The sequence below is a fragment of the Amblyomma mixtum genome, chromosome 1 (assembly GCF_055824585.1).
Source record: "Amblyomma mixtum isolate Tamu chromosome 1, ASM5582458v1, whole genome shotgun sequence".
Classification (NCBI taxonomy): domain Eukaryota; kingdom Metazoa; phylum Arthropoda; class Arachnida; order Ixodida; family Ixodidae; genus Amblyomma; species Amblyomma mixtum.
Window position 1 is genome coordinate 304,165,229 of NC_143012.1, and position 20,841 is coordinate 304,186,069.

Genomic DNA, 20,841 nt, shown 5'->3' on the forward strand with positions numbered 1-20,841 from the left:
CATGATCGAATACATTTGAGAGAAAATGAAAATAAGAAAATAAATCTTGACCTAAATTGAGCGTTTCTCGACCTACGATTTTACCTCCAGCGGCCAAGTACGGCGGAATGTGTTTTTTTTTTCGGCTGCTTTCTGATCAATTTTCTTTCAGTGGTAATATACTTAGAATATTAATTAACCAGTGATCAACATCGCAACTAATATCTCTTCCACACGGGTGTTTCGAATGCCTTCCAACTGAATGTCATTCGACACGACTGCCGATCTTACGCTGCTGCACAAAGTGTTTCAATGACATTCTGTTCACTTGACATCCGAGTCGACAGGGCTCCGCGGAGACATTTTGGAATGCCTTCAAAACGCGAGCACAGCCAGCACCGACCAATAGCCGTCGCCGTCACTTGGCCCCACCTAAAGCCGCGCCGCGTGACTGTGGCTGATTGGGTGTTCATTTCGAGCGTTCGGAGCGTTTCCCACTTCAATTGGGCACTGGAGAAGAATTACCAAAATATTGAAAGCGGAATACTGGCGTCAGATGCGACTTCTACATGAGTGGTTGAAACTCCTCTGCTTCGAATGGCGCGGTTGCGTCAGCCAGGGACAGAGGACCTTGTCTGGCTATCAGAAAACGGCCCATTCCTCCGTGGACTTCCTTAAAATACCGCTCGTCCTGTTTTCTTTAAGTCCCGTCCAAGTTCGCGGTTGTTCCTCCTCTTCAACATTTCGATATCCGTTAGTTTTTTTTTTCTTCTGCTTGTTTAGCAAATAGCTTATGTGCTCGCTGACTGCTTGATGATAATAGCACACCGCGTGAGCTTCACAATTCCCCAGGAGTGCGCCGATCAGGACGACTGCACTCATAGTCTTCTTTACATCGCTGCATACGAACAGCCAATGCTCGTTGCATGACATAAAACTCAATCTGCGCTTTAGTTCTGTTAATCTCTTCTCTTTTATACCGGTTGTACCGGTGCTTGTTTGCCCAGTGCGACAATCTGTGGAAAGCGCCGATGTGATCACCCACTTGGGAAACGCTTGATAATCGGGTTGTTGATATCGCGTAGGACCGACGCTAAGTCATTGATAGGCAGTCAGAGTCACACTGGAGCTACCCGTTCATTGTTTGCGCGTCTTGACTTCTAAGCGACAGCCGATTTCAGGTCACGCCACACTCGATGGCAATTTGCATTCACTAAAACTTACGCATTCGCTCTCCACAGTTGCCGAAATCACTCACCGAACTTTGCGACTCGTTAGGCCTAGCAATCGCGGAAGAGGGTCGTCGTCGAAATTTGGAAAGCCTTTATAGCTGGTGAGTGTTAAAGTGTCCACTTGTGAAGTGCAGCCACTCGTTTAGAGCCCCCTTCAGAGCCCCTTTAAAGGGGAACAGATGACAACGCTATCATTTTTTTGTTAATAAAATTCGATATTTCGGCATTTTGTTGCTTTGTTGCCCCTTGTCCGGCAATGAAAGGTACGTTCATTGCTAAGAAATTTGGATTCGATCATTAAAACCCTTTTTCTCCCTGCCGCTACGATTCAAACTGGGGACTTTCTGATGAAGAAATAGGATAAAGCGGCACAAACGGAAACGAGGACTCCGTGAAACGAGGCTTCCGCCTAGCCGCAGCCGAAATGAAAACTACTGCCGGCCGGACATTGAAGGCCTCTGTGAGCTGTCGTCGCTTCGTTTACGTTTGCAGCAACGTTACGATTGATCCTGCTCTCGATTCCGACAAAGAAGTTATCTCAAAGAGCTGCTGCCTGCGTTTAGCGACCTCAACCCCGCACAGCGTGCGATGCTTTTGAGGTCTGAGGCGGCGGGTCTGGCAAGAGAGTCCTAGCGCCGAGGAGTCGGCAGCATCGCTGTCATCGCCGAGCCACAGTCACGACTGATGTGTAGCGGCTGGTACGTGCGGGCATATTTACTTTGTGTAGTAACAGTCCTCGTGGGGCTGTTTATGCAGCCCAGCGTCTTGGCACGTTGACGAAGCAAACACACCGAGCGGTGTGTCTTCTAACGTGGAGGCGGGTTGAATATTGGCTAGCTCTTTCTCATTGTCGCAGTTGCGTGCCTTTGCACGAACTTAATGCATTTAGAGCATTTAGTGAGGCACTTGAGGTTCCTCTGGCGCTCCGCCCTTGCAAATCGAGGCGCATAACGAAACCATGCGGGCAAACAGCGCGAATAGCCGCGAAGGACCCCAGAGCGTACCCAAGCTCAGCAGGCCGCCGCCTAATGCGCCGCCAATTGCAGGTTTTTCTTTGACTTCCAACATTCAGGTTGTCTTCTTTCCTTCTTCGTCGTGTGGTAAAAGTGCAGTAGTGGTTTCAAAACAAAACTTATATACTTCCATATCGATCAAATACGTATACCTTCATGCACGTTTGTCAGCCTCAGAGATCTGTGCTGTCTTTTCTCCTATTTCATCATCCCGCTTGTACTTGCAAGTTTGGCCTGTGCCGGCGTTACCTGTATTTTAGTCCCTGCTCCTTTTTATCTCACGAGAGCCTTGTTTTCAGAAAAAGTGGTGTTTTTGTGTTTAGGAGCTAGTATTTTTATCGATACAAGCCAACTTAAATTTCTCCTCAGTGTCCCTTTAAGGGCCCTCTGCGGATGTGCAGCCGGCGCCTCCATGAGCCTGTAGCGGAGCGCAAAGCTAAGCGTAGAAATTCCAGAAATTTTCGCTATACAAAGGGGAAGCAATAGGAAGCCTATATCGATCCATCCAGAGCGCGAAAAACCGTACCCCAACTCCGGGTAAAATACAATACAATACAATTTATTCACCACTTTTTCATACACATAAGTCTGCTGGTCAGCCTAAGCACAAAGTGCTTGTTGGCTGACCTGGCAGTTGGTGGATACATCTTCAGTAAATTTGTTATCCAAAGCAATAATTAGATAGCAGGATTCTGTCCTGCTCGTCGCGAAAAAAAGAGAGAAAAATGAGAACAAAAGGGAGAAGGCCAGTAATGCATGATAAGCACATCTAAGAAGGCAAGACACATGAGGTATGCAAATAGGAACTGTTCACCCCTGCAAAGCCATAAAAAATGTCATTCTTCCAGTTTTCTGAGCACCACCTCCTAATGCTTTTCACCATTGTTTTCCTTTGTTCAATATTGTGCAGGTCGTCATTAAGTTCGTTAAATAGCGCGGTGACATAATAGTTTGTAGATTTTTTTTTCTAGTTTGTGAAAACTCTTGGCTTAATGTATCTTTCTATTTTACTGAGAGTGACTTCTTTATGTACAGGTACTTTGAAATCACTTGCGAAATAGTGCCTCGTAACTACGGATAACCGAAACGTTTCGCGTACCTTGAGTATGCCTAGTTTGGAGTACTCTTTTGTGGAGGCCGTGTGTAAGTCTGTGTCGTAACTGATACTATTTACTATTTTTTTATTAGTGTATCAATCTTTTGTAATTTGTATTCTGAGCATGTGCCATATGAAGTGACTCCTTAGCGTAAAAGACTCCAGTAATGCTATATATAAATTGTAATTCATAAATTAAGAGGACATTTCTCCTCCAGGCTGTAAACTAAAGCCGCCGTATTTTGTAACTTTTTTCGCAAGTCCTCGATATGGTTATTCCAAGTTAAGTGTTGGTCCAAAAAAAGGCCTTAATATTTAACCTGTGACTCAGGTCTTAGTGGCACACATTTACAACATTTACAAGTGCCACAAGTAGAAGTGTACAAGTATAAAGGTCGACTGAGAGTGACCGGCTTATGTGGATTTCTGAAACAAAAATTTTGTTTTCTGAGGGTTGACGAAAATACAATTTTTACCAAACCAGTCCATGATTTTATCTATGTTGTCTTGAAAACGAACACATCCTTGCTCGAAATCCATTGTATCAAGAATTACCGTGGTATCGTCTGCATATTGATAAATTTTTGAAGAGAGTGGTAAACTGCTGAGGTCAGTAACATATATGTTAAAAAGTCTTGGTCCTGCGGGAGGTGGGTGGTTCGAAACCAACCCACCGCCGGGCACCCACCGGTCAAAAGGGTACAAGCGTCCCCCGGCCTGGCGCTCGGCTTACTTTAGGGGTGTACGTTTGGGAGAAGTGAAACCGTAAACCGTAAACCGTATTTTATTTTTTTATTGCTACTATAGTCGCTGTCAATTCTAACACTGTAATCGATTGGAAAAGTAATTACCAAAAAACCTGTTGAATTGACCTCGAAAGCCCAAGATATTTAGCTTGCTTATCATTAGGGCATGATCTAAGGTATCAAATGCTTTGGCCAGATCCATGAAAAGACCTAAAGCCAAATAATTATTTTCTACCACTGTATGCATATAATCGGAAAATTCTTCCAGGAGTACTGTTGTGCTTTTGTTTTTTGTGAAACAGATTTGGGCCGGATTATGCAGAAAAAATCTTTCACAAAACGACTGCATCCCACAAGCGATATGTTTTTCCATTATTTGTGCTACACAGCACAAAATTGCGATCGGTCTGTAGTTTGTGCAGCCGTCTTTTTAACCACATTTATAATCGGTCTTGTGATCGATATTTTCAGCTCTTGGTGCTTTATCTATCCCCCGTGCCATAACTCCCAAGAATTATTAGATGGGGCAATAAAATTTCTTCAGTTGAAAAGAAATCATTCAATGGTAGCATTCGATTGGTATATGCGGGTCAGTTTCTCGTGATTGTATACATGCGGCATTTGTCTAGCAACGTGTTGCTTTGCGATAGGAGCATGAATTTTCGAGATGTGAGCCTTAGATTACCTCCTGTATTGAGCAAGTGTCGTCAAATGACGGAGTTCTCCGAAGAAAGATTTCTGGAGGAATGGAAATACATTTGGGCATGCACCGTGCGCTCACATCTTTTAGATGTTACTTTGTTCCTGGTTAACCTCCTTTGTTAATCCTTTGGTAACAAGAAAAAGAAAAGCGTTGAAAACACTGACCGAAAATGTGATTCGAACCCGCCACGCTTTCTTGCAGCCCACGATGGCTCAGAAAGACTCCGATCTGCTGCTGTACGCGACCAGCGTGGAAGACCTGTGCCCGGACCTGTTCGTGTCCACAAGCAGAGTGTGCGCCAGGCTGCAGGAGCTGAAGACGATACTGTCCAGCAGTGGAGCGGACCTGAAGGCACAGTGCGTTCAAGACAGTCCGCAAGGCTGCCAGTTGGCGCGTCAACTGAAGCAATGGAATGTCGTCTTGGGCCACATCAACGTGCGGATCAATGAATGCCACACTCCTGGTGAGCTCATCGTCATCTGCTCCCATGAGGCACAAGACAGGGATCGCGATTGCCGCACCGAACGCTCAGCGCTGCTTTTCCATTGGCTGCTGGTGAATCATCGCTGCGTAACCGCGATTCGGGTGGAAAAATGGGGCGTCTTCGAGCTCGACCGGTACTTCCCTCTTTTTTACGACGGTGTGGCCAAGTGTTCGAGACTAAGAAACCTGCAGTTACGCGTGCAACACCCGTGCTCGGATTCTTTCCAGCAGCTGTTGGATGCGATAAGCTGCCTGTCGTACCTCGAGGAAATCACCTGTAACGCCCTCCACATCGCAGACTGGACGAAAGGCATGGCAGCCCTGGGGACAGTGATCGCAACTAATGTAAAGCTGAATCGGCTCGCTCTCGAGGAATTTGTTGGTGCGCCACCAAATATGTCGGGCATCACGGCAGCGCTGCGGAACAACACGACCATCAGAGACCTTTCCATTGACGTGCGCTGGCTGAAAGAAGAAGATTGTAGTCTTTTCTCGCAGGTTATCAGAGAAAACCGGTCGCTGAAGTCGTTGCGCCTGTTCGGCTGGATCGAAAGGCCCACCTTGAGCGTGGCTGAGGTCGCAGGAGCGGTGGAGGACTCGAAGGCGCTGGTCAGTTTAGAGCTGAATGGTTTCATCATCCACACCAGTGAGGCTTGGGCACTGGCTAGGTCCCTGTCCAGTGCCAAGAAACTGCAGCAGCTGGAGCTCCTCTCCTGCGGACTGGTCTTCACACAGCCGAACAGTGAGCAGAGCTCAGGATTCGAAAAGGAAGGTGCCTCATACAGCGAGGTTCCATGGGCAATGCAGCCCTTTGTCCACATGCTGCGCAATGTGAAGTCGCTGCGGAGGCTCAGATTCCCTTTATCTGTATACACATTGGAGGACCAGAAAGTGTTCTTCAACGCGCTGGCGAAAAACAAATCCATAGAAGAGGTGTCCTTTGAGAGCCCGTGCCATTCCACCCTCATCGAAACACTGCGTATGTGTCACAAGACCCACACTGGCGCACGAGTGAGGGTCTACAGCTCTGCTACAAAAGATGAAAACTGGAAGGAGTTATCAAAGTGGACGCGAGTTGAACGCTTCTACCTGAAAGTCGCCGCAGCGGCATCCGCTGATGAAACGCACAGCCTGTTTACGCAGCTCAGCAAGTTCCACGGCCTGTCAGCCCTGAATGTGTACGTTGAAGGAGGCTGCATTAAATCCGAGCACGCTGACACTCTTGCTCAGTTCCTGCGGGACGCGAAGTCACTCAGGGAGCTCACTATGAGGTTCGAAGCTAAACGCACGGAGTCACTGGTTCTGCTCGATGGACTCTGGTGCAACACCAGCATCATGGTTCTCAAAATTGAGGGCTGGTGTAGGAGCAGGCGAACAGCGCGTCTTCTCGCCGAAGTCGTCTGCTCGAAGAAGAGGCTTCGGACGCTGACGTACAACACGGAGAGCACCGATCCCTCGCCGGCGTTCTTCTCTACGCTCGCCCAGTCTATCAAGAACAACTTCACCATCCTTTCGGTGAAGACGCATCGATTGATAGCGGCAGCCAGACACCTAGACCACATTCAGGAAATCTTAGCCCGCAACACCAGCCTCCTGGTCCGCGCCGCGTGGATCGTTACCAGCCGCGCAGACGACAAAAGTTGCGCAGAGGCGCTCGAGTTAATCGGTTCGAACCCAATTCTCGTCGACGAAGTGCAAGAATTGTCGTCAGTGAGTAAAAAAGAAGCTGAGGACATGATCAGAAAAAGGCTAGGTGATTTGGACGACATGGACGGCTTCATGAGAGCCGCCGGTGTTGTTCGGCACAGCGTCGTCTGCAAAGAAAGCCCCGACGGCCGGCCCAGCCTAGATGCACTTCCATGGCTTTGCTGGTTGAACCTGCGCCGATATTTGCGCCTGGTGGACGTTGTAGACCGACCTGATGTGCGGCAGAAAGCCAGTTAACCCTGAAGCAGCAGCACTGACTAGTAGTTTTCTCGTTTGAAACCCACTGGTTATTCTTATGTTGTTTTTTTCTTAGCTCCTCTGTACGCTTTATATCAGCGGCTCTGAAAATAGTCCCGTGTAATGGTTCACACCTCGCTGATCTTTTATTTGGTGTTTTGTGTAGTTTTTGTTGATGTGTTGTAAAACTGCTATGAAATTGATCATTTTGTCTCCCATCTTCGTGCTTGCCTCATTAATTCTACTCATGTGACACTTTACTATCGCAGATCGTTATGATTTTCTCCCAATAAATGCACATTCCATTCCCTGTTTTCGTTTTTTTTTGTAATCAAACATATCTTTCCTTCCACTGTCATGCAGAGGGAAAGGTAACGTGCGCGCATACCCAACAGTTCTGGTAAGAAGACTTTTCGAGCGGGAAACCGTTTAGGAACGTAAGTTATTCATATAAGGGAAGATTTCACTATATAATCGATACGTGCGGAAATCACCCGACGGCAGTCTTGCATTTTTTTTTTCTATTAACATTTTCGCTGCCATCAGAAGCGTTCCCTAAAGGTTTTCTATGCCAGTCTTAACTATTCGATGTGATCGATAGAAACACTCTAAAAAAGAGATTTCGCTACATATCAGAAGCGCGGAGCATTACCTTCAATATTTTCAAATCACAATATTCCATTTCTTTTTTAGTTTCTGTCCAAGAATGTTGCACATGATGCACCATGAGAGGGGGTCTTAACTAAATTTTATTAATTTCATAGAAGCTAGGCACATTAGTTCCCAGAACGTGCTGTAGGCGCTCAGTTTGTTGCGGGTCTCGACTGCTGCAAACAACTGCTAGCGGGTCGCTGGGTGCCTTCTGTTTTGCTCAATACCACGTAATCTGTGCTCTCTGTCCTTTTAGAGCGCAGCTCTTTGGCGTCCGTTCCTGGGTTTCGCGTCGTCGTCGGCGTCGGCCTCGTAACCAGCTCCGCCCCCCTTTCATCCCCCCAGCACTATCGGCGTCAGCGGCATCAGTCAGTCGCTGCTATCTCTTCCCTCCTCCCTTTATCGTGTTGTCCGCTTGCTGCGCGCGCTTCTGCCCCCATCGTTTGCCGCTGGGTGTACACGCCGCCCCCCTCCCCCCTCTTCCTGCGAGTCTCCGGTTGTCAAAGCGCCGGCTCGAACTTAATTCCTTTCTTCGCTCCTCCTCCAATGCAACCCCTGTGCGGTGGCAATCAGAGAGCCAGATCGGTGGCGGCGGATCTGTATATGTGCACCGCCCGAGCCGAAATTGCGAATACGTGTGAAAAAAAAAAAAAAATTCTGTGATAGCGCATACATGTGTTGCTCGATTTCTTTGCCTCAATCTATCGAAAAGGTGAAACAGCTTATTTGCTGCGCTCAAATTTCGCATTAGGAAGTAACGTAATCGTCGGTAATTTTTTTCCTTCCCATATATTTCATGCAGCCTGTAGACTTTCTCGACGCTACAAAGAGGGGCATAGAAAAAGAGCGCCGAATGAAAAAACTGATGAACTAATACATTTCAGCGAAAATCAAAATAAGCAAATGAATCGACCTAAATGGAAAGTTTTTCGACCTCCGATTTTGCCTCCAGTGACCAAGTATTGCAGCATGTGTTTTGTTTTCTTCTTTTTCTTAATTTTCTTTCAGCGATGATACAGTTAGACCATTAGTTTACCATTAATAAACACCAGAACTAATATCCCTGCTACAAGGGCGTTTTGAATGCCTTCCAGCTGAATGCCATTCGACTCGACAGCCGAACCTGCGCTGCTACACAAAATGTTTGTATGGCGTTAGGTTCACTTGACATCCGAGTCGACAGAGCTCCGTGGAGACATTCGAGGTTTTAGAATCCCTTCCAAACGCGAACACAGCCAGCGCCTACCAGTAGCCGTCGCCGTCACTTCGCCCCGCCCAAAGCCGCGCCGCGTGACTGTGGCTGACTGGATGTCCATTTCGATACCTGTTGTTCGCTTTTTTTTTCTACCGCTTGTTTAGCAAATAGCTCGCGTGCTCGCCGATTGCTGGATGGTAAGAACACACCACTGAACATTTACCGCGTGAGCTTAACAATTCCCCAGGAATTATTGCGCCGATGAGGACGACTGCCACCATAGTCTTGTTTACATCGCTGCGTACGAACAGCAATGCTCGTTGCATGACATAAAACGCAATCTGCGGTTTAGTTCTGTTAAATAATCTCTTCTCTTTTGTACCGGGTGTACCCGTGCTTGTTTGCGCAGCGCGACATTCTGTGGAAAGCGCCGATGCGATCACCCACCTGGGAAACGCTTGATAATCGGGTTGTTGATATCGCGTAGGACCACGCTGTCATTGCTCGGCACTGGCCGCTGCCACACTGGCGCTACCGGTTCATTGTTTGCGCGTTTTGCGATCTAAGCGACAGCCGATTGCAGGTCACTGTTGTAAACGCCGCAGTCGATGGCAGTTTGCATTCGGTAAAACTTGTGCATTCGCTCTCCACAGCAGCAGAAATCATGCACTGAACTTTGCGGAGTCGTTAGGCCTAGCAGTCGCGGAAGGTTGTCGTCGTCGAAATTTGGCAAGCCTTTATAGCTGTCCACTTGTGGAGCGCAGCCGCTCGTTTCGCTTATTTCCAATACGGATGGGGTAGAAATCAAGCGCGCATATATATTCACACCATCGTCTCCTAAACGTGAAGTTTTTGCTCAGTCGCCGACCTGCCGAGAACATGAAGGATGACCGTGGTGCGCCGATCGGATTCGTCGCGGTCGTTGGCCCGAAAAACATGCCACACTACAATGATGTGCTGCGGTCGATCGTGATGGAGTCTCTGTCGGACTGGTGGGACCGTTGTGACAGCTGAAGTCGTCGTTGTACGCGAAAACAAGCAGAAACTTTCGAATGCGTTTAGAAAGTGCCGTGTAGCACCGCTGGAGACCGTCGAGTCTGAATACCATTCTACTCAGACGCCATACGAACCTACCTGTGTATAACACAGGTATAAGAAACAAAAGAGAATCTTCCCTTGCGCTCCTTGGTTTCGGTGACTGTTGGCTTTATTTGTACGAATGTATGTATGTATGTACCCATGTATGCATGCATGCATGCATACATACATACATACATACATACATACATACATACATACATACATACATACATACATACATGTATATATGTATGTATGTATGTATGTATGTATGTATGTATGTATGTATGTATGTATGTAAGTGTCACGAAGGTAGGTGCCGGTGGCTTTCGCAAGGGAAAGGTTGAATAAAGTGGCCGCTTCTCAAAGGCACATTTCTTGTCAACGTTTCAACAGGTCTCCGGTCTTCTTCAAGACTACAGTTACCTCACTTCAGACTGACCTGTTAAAGGCTTGAGAGCTGCAGAGAAGGGCGAAAAGTAAAAAATTGCCGACGATTACGTTACTTCCTAAGGGGAAATTTGAGCGCAGCTCATCAGCTGTTTCAGCTTTTCGACAGATTGAGGCAAAGAATTAGAGCAAGACATGTATGCACAATTACAGACTACTTATTTTTCACACATATTAATTCAAGAAACACTCCACTAACAGTTCTTGATTTATTTTCATAAAGAGAGCTTTGTGGTCGGATAAATAGATGGATACATGCTCGGCTTGCTGCACCAATGCCTGCTTCTCAAAGACAAGGTCGTGCAAGTATTTCGCGAGGTTGTCACAGACGTGGGAGGTGTTACGAGCGAGAGAAACGGGATGTTCTCGGTGGAACAAAATCAGATCCCAGCACTCGAGGCCAGAGAGGAACTCCGCAAGGGGCGCTACTGTCACCCCTCTTGTTAAATTTGGCTATGAAATCTCCCAGGTCAACATTCCGAACTTCCGGCGTCAAACACATTGTATGCGGATGACAGTACTCTCTGGTGCGACTCTAGGAGTGACGCCGAGATCGAGGAGCGTCTTCAAGCAGCATTGGTCACGGTGGACCGGTACGCCAGGGAGAGAGGCCTCCAGTGTGCGCCGGAAAAGGTAGCTCATCCTGAAGAACCCGATAACACACCTAGTACAGAACATCACGGTGTATATAGACAACCACCCAGTACAGAAACCCATGGAGGTCAAGATCTTAGGGCAGTATATCCCGCAGGGGTGACAGAACACCACCACTATAAAGAAGCTTACAACATCCACCGAGCAAATCCTCCGAATGATACATCGGATCCGATATAAACACTACGGCATGAAGTAAAGGGACACCATCCGTTTAGTGCATGCTTTCGTGATCTCTCGGATAATGTACGGGACGCAATTCCTTAACCTCTACAGGTCGGAAATTGAAAAGTTGGAGACACTGATCAGGAAAGCCAACAAGACGGCACTGGGGCTACTGAACTCCACGCCAACGGCAAAGCTCATGGCTCTAGGAGTACATAATACACTCAAAGAGATGCGGGGAGCTTAATGGCTCTCACAACTCAATACGCTCGCACTCACAAAACCCGCCATAGAACTGCTCGAGAAGATCCATGTTAATCTGCCCTATACGATAGACGAAAGGGAAGAGCTGCCACGCGATGTGAGGAGACGCATCAACGTGTACCCCACCCCATTCCGCGGAATATGCATCCCGCATATAACATCGAGAGGAGAAAAGCAAGAGGGAAGCCCTGCAGAAGAAATGGGACAAGCAATCTAACACCCTTTACGTGGACGCAGCAGGACCAAAGAATGGAGTCATGACCGTCGTGGTCTCAACGCCTTCAGCATCGATGGTGAACTGCGCCTCGATGAAAACATCTAACCCCATTCACGCAGAGGAGGCAGCTATTGCATTATCTGTAGCATCTAACCCCAACGCCACTGTGCTCACTGATTCCCAGAACGACGGTCGCAACTTCAATAACGGATTAATTCACAGGTCAGGGTTGCCAATGCTGACTAGGCATCCACTAAGCCAAGCCTCAGTCATCTGGTTTCCCGGTCACCTAGAACTACCAAAAGGAAACGAAGCCGCTCACATGAATGCCCGAGCTCTTCTATACCCGGCGCCTCCCCCTGATGACCATGAAGGGTGCCGCGACCTATTAACTTTAGCAGTGTATGCTGACAATCTATCGCCATACAGAACAGCCAGGAAAGAGTACCAAACACAACATAATTCCCTCAGTAAGTTAGAAGAGGAGACTACAAACTTAGGAGAATACAAACCAACACATACCCAACGCCAGCTAAGTTGCACTAGTGGAACCCTACACTATACTCTCCGCAGTGCCCACACTGTGGAGAGGTAGCTAACCTCTACCACATGGTGTGGGCATGCCAATTTAATCCCATAGTTGACCTCATTCCAAATCCCTCAGAGCAGCAGTGGGAGGCTATTCTGCTCAGCGATGATCCTGACCGTCAGCACTCGCTGGCGGGGAGGGCCAGCGCAGCAGCAATAACCAGTGTACTACCGGACTAGGCGGCCCACTAACATGTTCCACAAATATTCCTCAAATAAAGATGCTTTCTCTCTCCAGATTAAGTGGTAAGAAATTCCTGTGTGTCTTTATATCTACATTAATGTCCCCACCACACCCTGCCACCCTGGCAGGTGGCAGTTGATGGTTGATCGAGAGAGTTCGCTCACCGTTGTCAGCGCTAACGCATGCAGCCCACATCTAAAGTTGTTTCCATCCATCCATCCTCTCTCATCACCCCACGTACCTATAAGCGCGATTCAGGCCTCCACTAACCCAAGGAGCCAGTTATGCGCACTTCCTTTCCTTAAAATGATCGGTGGTGGTGGTGGTGGTGTGACGCTTTTATGCGAAGCATATTAACGTAGGTTTCGGGCCTTCGCGCGACGCCCGGCTGTGGCCAACATTGACCTTCAAGTGACCTTCAAGTAGGTCACGTGACATGACGTCACGTGATGACGTCACACCGGCTGCAGATGGGGCCTCATATCGCGCCGTCGGTCGCCTCCCGGCGGTGGCCACCATTGACCTTGAAGTGAGGTCACATGATGTGACGTCACGTGATGACGTCACACCGGCTGCAGATGGGGCCTCATATCGCGCCGTCGGACGTCGCCCGGCGGAGGCCTCCACGCTTCGGTTCGCGCCGTCGCGCGCGACGCGGCGGCGGCGCCACCATCGCTGCATCACGTGATATGTGACGTCACGCCAGGGATGAGGCGGCGCGCGCCCGCCGTCGCGTGTCTCTGTGCCCGCAACCGCGCCAGCGTCTTTGCGCCAGGTGTGTATGCGGTCAAGATGCCTCCAAACGCTAAGGACATGCTTCGCATCCACTGGGCTTAACCTTGATAAGCCTCCTATTTTTTTATTAACAGCCTTCATGTTAGGCGTTCAATAGGTCCTGGGCCAAGGTGACGAGGGCGCGTTACAGGTTCAGGTCCCAAGAGGCAAGCCAGATGGGCCACGGTGGGGGTGGCGGGAAAGGATAGGCGGGGGACTGGAAGGCTATGTGGTATTGTGTATAAGGCAGTGTTCTATGTCTGCGTATGTGTGTGGACAGTTTGGGCACTGAGGTGTGGAAGTGTGCCGGTACAGATAAAGTATGGCTGGTGTACGTAGGAGATTAAACTGTATTCGGCGAAGAATACGAGCTTCACGGATCGATAACGATGGGTGTGGTGGTGGTAAGTCTAATTTTTGCTGCGTGTAGTATTCGTCGACAGTGTGTCTGTAAGCCCTGACCGCCTGCTCCGTCGGTGGGCTCGTCCATGGGATCCCCGGCGCCCGGTGCACAGTTTCGCAGGCAAGCTGGTGAGCCATTGCCGGGGATGCCCATGTTATCAGGGATCCACCCAAGGGTCACCGGTCATGGGCTTAATGCTAAGAGGGCGGCATCTAAGGCAACACCACCTAGACTCAAGGTGGTGTTGTCTAAGGCCGATCGGGTAGGGAAAGGGAGGGCTCTGTCATGGAAGGCACGCAGAGCTGCCTGCGAGTCTGTATAGACAACGTATTGGGGGGCGGGGAGTGTAAAACGTTAACGCCAACGCCAATGAACGCCGATGGCCTATGGCTAAATGGTAAATAAATTGGTAAATTGGTTTTTGAGGAAAGGAAATGGTGCAGTATCTGTCTCACATATCTCAGCGGACACCTGAACCGCACCGTAAGGGAAGGGAGGAAGGGAATGAAAGAAGAAAGAGAGAAAGTGGTCTCCGGAATAATGTCGACCACCTGGGGATCTTTAACGTGCACTGACATCGCACAGCACACGGGCGCCTCTTGCGTTTCGCCTCCATCGAAACACGGCCGCCACGGTCGGGTTCGAACCCGGGTACTCCGGCTCGGTAGACGAGCGCCTTACCACTGAGCCACGTATGGCTTCAGCGCCGTTTTTGTGGCACAACGTTGTCAATGCCTGTAGCCCACATCTCTCTATCACCCCACGTACCTCTTGCATTGCCCAGGGGGCGCTGCGAAAAAGGTGCTAAAGAGCGCCCTCTGCCCTCGGCTGGGTAGTACCGGGCTCTGGCGTCTGCTTCGGAAAGCGCGTTGGCAGTACGGACCCGCGACTTTCGCTTGTGCTGTGCCATGACCTACAGCGAATATCGGGCGCCGAAGATTTTTTCAGGGCTGGCACGCTGTGTAAAGGGAAGAAATTATGCAACGCCAAGTACGTGTACTCTGTTCAAGAAATAAGCGGCGAAGTTTCAGCGCGGTGTCAATCGCAAGTGAAGAGAGTCGCGTACGAAGTTGAACTTCATGTAAGGTCTGCACGCTTCGAGATTTAAGCGCACCAACGCGTTGAAATACTTGCAATATATGAATTCGCAGCAGCGCTAAACAGACATGTATACGGGACTGCTCGAGCGCACGACGGTACACGCCGCGCCAGCACCGGTCTTTCAGCATGCCACGAAACGGTGGGCCTCCTGCAATCTTTGTTCACTGCATCTCGCTAAACAAGTATACATAGTCATGACTGCCTTGTAGTAGCCGCCGTCTGTTCCTTCAGCAAATGCTAACATGATGCAATGCATATATGAGCTCGCAGCCGAATAACGCTGCAGCGCGAGCTCGTGCGCTGCGCGCTTGATGTCGTTTTCTTGCTGTATTAACACGTTTTGGCGGGCTAGTTGGTTAAGCATCTTGAATGAACAGCGCGAACGAAGACGAGCACAAAAGACAAGAAAACGGACGACACAGCGCTGACAGCGCTGTTGTCGTCCGTTTTCTTGTCTTTTGTGATCGTCTTCGTTCTCGCTGTGTATTCAAGATTCTTGATGTAGCTTTTCATCCTTAAAACGACATCGCTCGAACACGTTCGCTGCTATCAGTGATGCCGCGCTGCCACATACGTGCTGGTTTGAGGTCGACAATGTGCACATTTCACTCTCGACGCTGGGCTGCTCGTAGTGCTCAGCGAAATCGCACCTAATCAACCCCCCCCCCCCTCCCCCCATTTGTGGTCATTTGCACGCACCTGGCCACCTCACCACGTTGCACCGGTCGAATTGTCAATTGTCTCAGTGGCCGGGTCTCTAGTCGTGAATCGCCAACCATGCCTGCTGATATGCCGATTTGCCTTAATAGTGATTATCTGAAGTGAGATGTTGACATGACATAATTATACCATGCATTTTTTTTGTGCTCTTTGCTGTGTTGTGCATTTCCTTGATATGATCTCTAAATTATGCTGTTCGTTTCTCACCTTTTGCTGCTTGCTCTGTTGCGTATTCCCTACTGTTTGATGATTGTCATGGTACACTTTTTGCTGCTTTGCTGCTTGCTTGGTCCGACTGCCTATGTAGGGATCTACTAGACAAGTTCTGTTGTAGAATGCATAAATTCTCATTCTACGCCTGCATATGCGGCTGCTCGCTAAATATACATTTTTTAAGAGAGGTAAGCGTCAAAAGAAGACGAAAACAAGGAGGATGAGACCGGCTTAGACCGCGGAGAAGATTGTAGGTACATATGAGGGATGACTGGCATTGTTTTGCTCGTTACCCACAAAGTGGCTTGCATATGCTGGTGTTCGGCACTGCATCCCACGGTTTGCCGTCCGGACTGCATGTGCAAAAAGAATGAATTTCAGCAATGCGGATAACCAAACAAACATCAAGGGAGGCGAAGCAGCCAGCAAACGCGAAGGTTCGCTTACTCAGTGCGTCGAACTGCAGCTATCCAGCGCGCCCGGCGCTCCGCTTCGTGAGACCTTGAAGGAAAACGGTGGAATTTGATATTGGGATTCAGACCTTCTTGATCGTGGCAGCCCACGGGCCACGACGCAGCAGTAACGACGGTGATGCTTTTTCGAGACTGAGCGAGGTCTCTCGGGCGGATCGGCGTCGCAGATTCCTTCTGCTGCCTGCATTTCGTCCTAAGGCACACGGAGCGTCGGTTTTCTAAAACCTAAGCCACGGCCAGGCTGCGGCGTGGTTGGTCACAAGTGACGAGCCTTGTCGCACTCACAAGAGTGCAGAAAAACGTGCGAATCGACGCAAAACGCAGGCTAGAAAGGTACGCCGCCATAGCCAGCGCTCACTACTACCCAACCTGGTACTACCCAGCCAGCTTTTCCTTGCTGCCACCAGGCGCCGCCACGTTACCTCAAACTCCAGCGCAAGAGGCCGCGTCCACTAACCCGAGGAGTCAGATATGCGCACTATGGCTTCAGCGCCGCGTTTCTAGCACAATGTTGTCAATGCCAACGCGTGCAGCGCACATCTTTCACTACCGCCACCCGCCACGGTGGCAACGGGCAAGCCATCGCGCTCAATGGGCAATGGCGTTCCGTGGATTCCGTGGCTGCGCTGCAACACGCCGTCACGCTCCACTCCTAAAGGCAAAGCTTGAGCGTCATTAATTATTAATTAGTCATTATTTAGTAATTATTCATTACTTGGTAATTAGTCATTGAGTGTGACGTCATCCAGCGGTGACGTCACCAGTGCCACAGAGGCAGTTAAAGTATGTCAGAGTGGTGCGCAAAACGCTTTCGGCTCTGCGAACTTTACGACAGAGGAAGTGCCTCCTGAACTTTTATGCGAAGCATACTACTTTAGCTACCACTTCAGCCCTTCACCATCGTTATGCGCCTCCAAATCACGTGATACATGACGTCACACCACGTGACACGATGACGTCACGACAGTGGAGAAACGGGGGCCCACCTCACGCCGTCGCTGTGGTTGTGCGCCTCCAAATCACGTGATACATGACGTCACACCACGTGACACGATGACGTCACGACAGTGGAGAAACGGGGGCCCACCTCGCGCCGTCGCTGTGGTTGTGCGCCTCGAAATCACGTGATACATGACGTCACACCACGTGACACGATGACGTCACGACAGTGGAGAAACGGGGGCCCACCTCGCGCCGTCGCTGTGGTTGTGCGCCTCCAAATTAAGCGACACGATGATGCTTCGCATTCTCCAGGCTTAACCAAGTTAAGCCTCAGCCATTTTCTTTCTTTTTTTCGTGTTCTTGCTTTTTTGGCTGTTCCTGTACTTCCCTGGTTCTCGCTTTCCAGTACGGAGCATTATTTTGATAATGAGCCAAAGGAATCCCAAGGTAAGAGCGGAAGGGTATCTGTTGCTCCAGCCAGCGCCTTCGCTTCGGCGGACTTGGTTGTTGCGACGCGCGTCTTTTCTTTTACTCTTTCGTCTTCTAACTTTCCTCTATCTGCACGTGGCAGCGGTGGTGGCTCGGCTTGAGCCAGTTGGCAGGCCCGTGCACTTTCCTTTTAATCCTTCTCTCAGTCGCAACAACAACAAACCAAGGTTAATGCACGTATACGTGATGGTGGTGGTGAAAATATTTTAATGAAATGGTTTAGGAGGTTGTAGCGGTGGTTGGAGCTCTCCGTCCGGAACCCCATTGACGTAGGCTGCTGTCCGGGCTCTTTCGACGAGTTGCTTTTGACTCTTTTCGTCCGAGCTGGACAGAGCTGCCTCCCACCCCTCCTGCGTTGGCTGGTTATTAACAGTGATCGCCTGGTTTCGTTGCAAGGCCCATACCATATGGTACAGGTCCGCCTTCTCCCCGCAGAATTTGCATTGTGAGTCAAATGACTCCGGGTCTATGGCATGTAGTCTTCGTGGGTTGTTGTAAGTGTTGGTCTGTAGCTTTCGGAGGTGTTGCTCCTCCTCTTTATCTAGTGTCTTAGCCGGCGTCGGGTAGACCCGACGGGATAATCTTAAGTGCTGAAGTATGTCATTGTAAGTTAGTAGTGGGGTAGGAGGTTCCACGGCATCCGCACTGAGTGCCCGGGGGAGAAATGCTCGTGCTGAGGCATGTGCGCTCTCGTTCCCTGGGATGCCCTGGTGACCTGGTACCTAGTGTTTGTGTGTGGGTTGGTAGCCACGGATGTAGCTATCTTGCAGGATTTTAGCTGCTAGCGGTGTGACCCTGCCCCTGAGGTAATTGCGATGCGCTGTCTGTGAATCTGTGAGAATGTATATTGAGCTAGTGTGTGTTGCAGCTACAGCAATCGCCACTTCTTCCGCAGCCAGTATGTCCTGGCTAGCCAGTACTAGTCCGTCGACTGTTGTATTTTGGTGCACTACCGCGACGGCCGTCATTCCCTGCTCGGGACCCGCAGCATCGACATAGAACACGCCCTCGCGCCCGCCGTAGTGTCTTTTCATGGCTTCGGCTCGTGCTTGTCGTCTTGGCTGGTGAAAATCAGGGTGCATATTCCTGGGTAGTGGAGCTGCCTTGAGTTGTCCTCGTGAAAACTTTACATTTTCGTAAACTTCAGGATGGCAGTTTCATTCGTCATGCCATAACCCAACATTTTTATCCAGATTATTGTGACAACCTACCCCATTACTAAACCTTTAGGCCAGTCTCATTGCGTTGCTAACGCTGTCCTCATCGACACAAAAACTGCGAAGTCATCAGCATGCTATCGCCGCAGATTAAGCGTCTTCCAATTTTTAGCAGAAACGCGGCACTGACGCAATAGGCTGCCGGCGTTCATTGGCGTGGGCGTTGAGGCTGCCGGCATTCATTGGATTCATTGGCGTTGTGAACGCAACGCCAATGGACCCAGCAAACGCCGGCAGCCTATTGCTTCAGTGCCGCGTTTCTGCTAAAAACGTTGTGAACGGAAACGCAATCAGCGCACTGTTGTGTCGGCGTGGCCACAAGCGAACGCCTCGCCGGGGCACGCTGGGGCACGCCGGGACGGCGGCTTGGAGAAAGAGAGAGAGAGAGAGATAGAGAGAGATAGTGACACGGACCCAGACGCTGACCGACGTTGAGAGAGCCCCATTTCCCCTGAGGCGAGTAATGTTATTGCGAAAGCAATACTGCGCTAGGTTTTGAGCCTTCAGCGTCGCCCCGGCGGATCCACGTTTGATCTTTAGCTTGACCTCTGTTGTGGCATTCACTGATGCGCTCTGACATAGACAGCGTTGGAGACTGCGTTGATTTGGAGGAAAGGAAAGGCGCCTTACCAACTTCGTGGTTTACTTAACACCTCAATAGCACTTTAAGCTAATTCCGGCGTTCATTGCAGCACTCAGCCTTTCGCCTTTCACTACTGTAGTCTCTAAACTTGCTCGTAATTTGCTTTCTCAACCTTCCGGGCTTAACCAAGCTAACCCTTTGCAAATTTTTTGTTCCCGAACTGCTGAGAGTCTGGAGGCAAGCAAAACCGGACCGTCCCAACCAACGTGGTCCTAAAACTCAACGTCTACCTAGAATGGACGCCCATACCCGAAAAGACAACAATAAGAATTTTAGGCATGAGGGTTCAATCCAACCAGCGCAGTACTCACACTTTTACTCTGCTCAAAGCAATAACCCTACAAGTCGCACGCATGATCACCCGCATCACCAACAGGCGACATGGCATGCGTGAGGAGGACACACTAAAACTAGTCAGACGCCTAGTAGTTAGTCGAATCACTTACAGCCTACCCTACCAGTGCCTCAACAAAAACGAAATACAACAAGCGGATGCCCTGCTACGCAAAGCGTTTAAGACAGCGCTCCGACTAACACGCAACACGTCTACAGAAGAACTCATGGCCCTGGGATTACATAACACCTTTGAGGAGCTATGAGAGGCGCAGCTTGAGTCGCAAAAACTCAGGCTGTTGCTGCCACGACTTACAGGCCCAACAAGCCTTAGTCGGGCGCGCCCGGGCGGTGGCAACCGCCACTGGGGTCCCATACTAGGGACCTCCACCTAGTGTTTGTAAGGATCGGTCCCTTACGGGCTGATCCAAACATACCTCCTGCTCATTCGTAATAAATGTTTTCACCACCACCACCACCAAACAACGACTGGAAGAGCGCTCCTGCGGAGGCTCGGATACCGCCAGCAGATGCGAGAAATGACGAGGACGGGAACGATCCCCGACGAGCTTCGCAAGACCCTCAAGGTAGCGCCAATACCAAAAAACATGGATCCCAACCTCCATCGAGGCAGAAGAGAAGCGAGGGACGAATTCATCGAGAAAACATACGCTCCTCAAGCCACGACCGTGTATGCAGACGCATCTTGGAGAGGAGGAGACACCAAAATCGCTGTGGCGGCGGTGGTCGATTCGTCTTTACGCGAAATGACCAGCGCGTCTCTCCGAGGCTGCACAGCTGCAGAGTCCGAGGAAGTAGCCGTTGCTCTAGCGGTGGCGGAGGGCTATAGAACCGGGCGGTCGCTAACAATACTCACGGACTCTCAAAC

At 49.7% G+C, this 20,841-nt stretch overlaps 2 protein-coding genes across 3 annotated transcripts in view; one reads left to right on the plus strand and one right to left on the minus strand.

Annotated features, from left to right (window-relative positions):
• LOC149372257 (diuretic hormone class 2-like) overlaps positions 1-20,841 on the minus strand; it is a 221,422-nt gene that overhangs the window by 177,356 nt on the left and 23,225 nt on the right. The window lies entirely within an intron of this gene.
• On the plus strand, positions 4,977-7,196 carry LOC149372259 (uncharacterized). The gene has a single exon (XM_089581878.1). It carries the CDS (start codon positions 4,977-4,979, stop codon positions 7,194-7,196), a length of 2,220 nt encoding a protein of 739 aa, XP_089438004.1.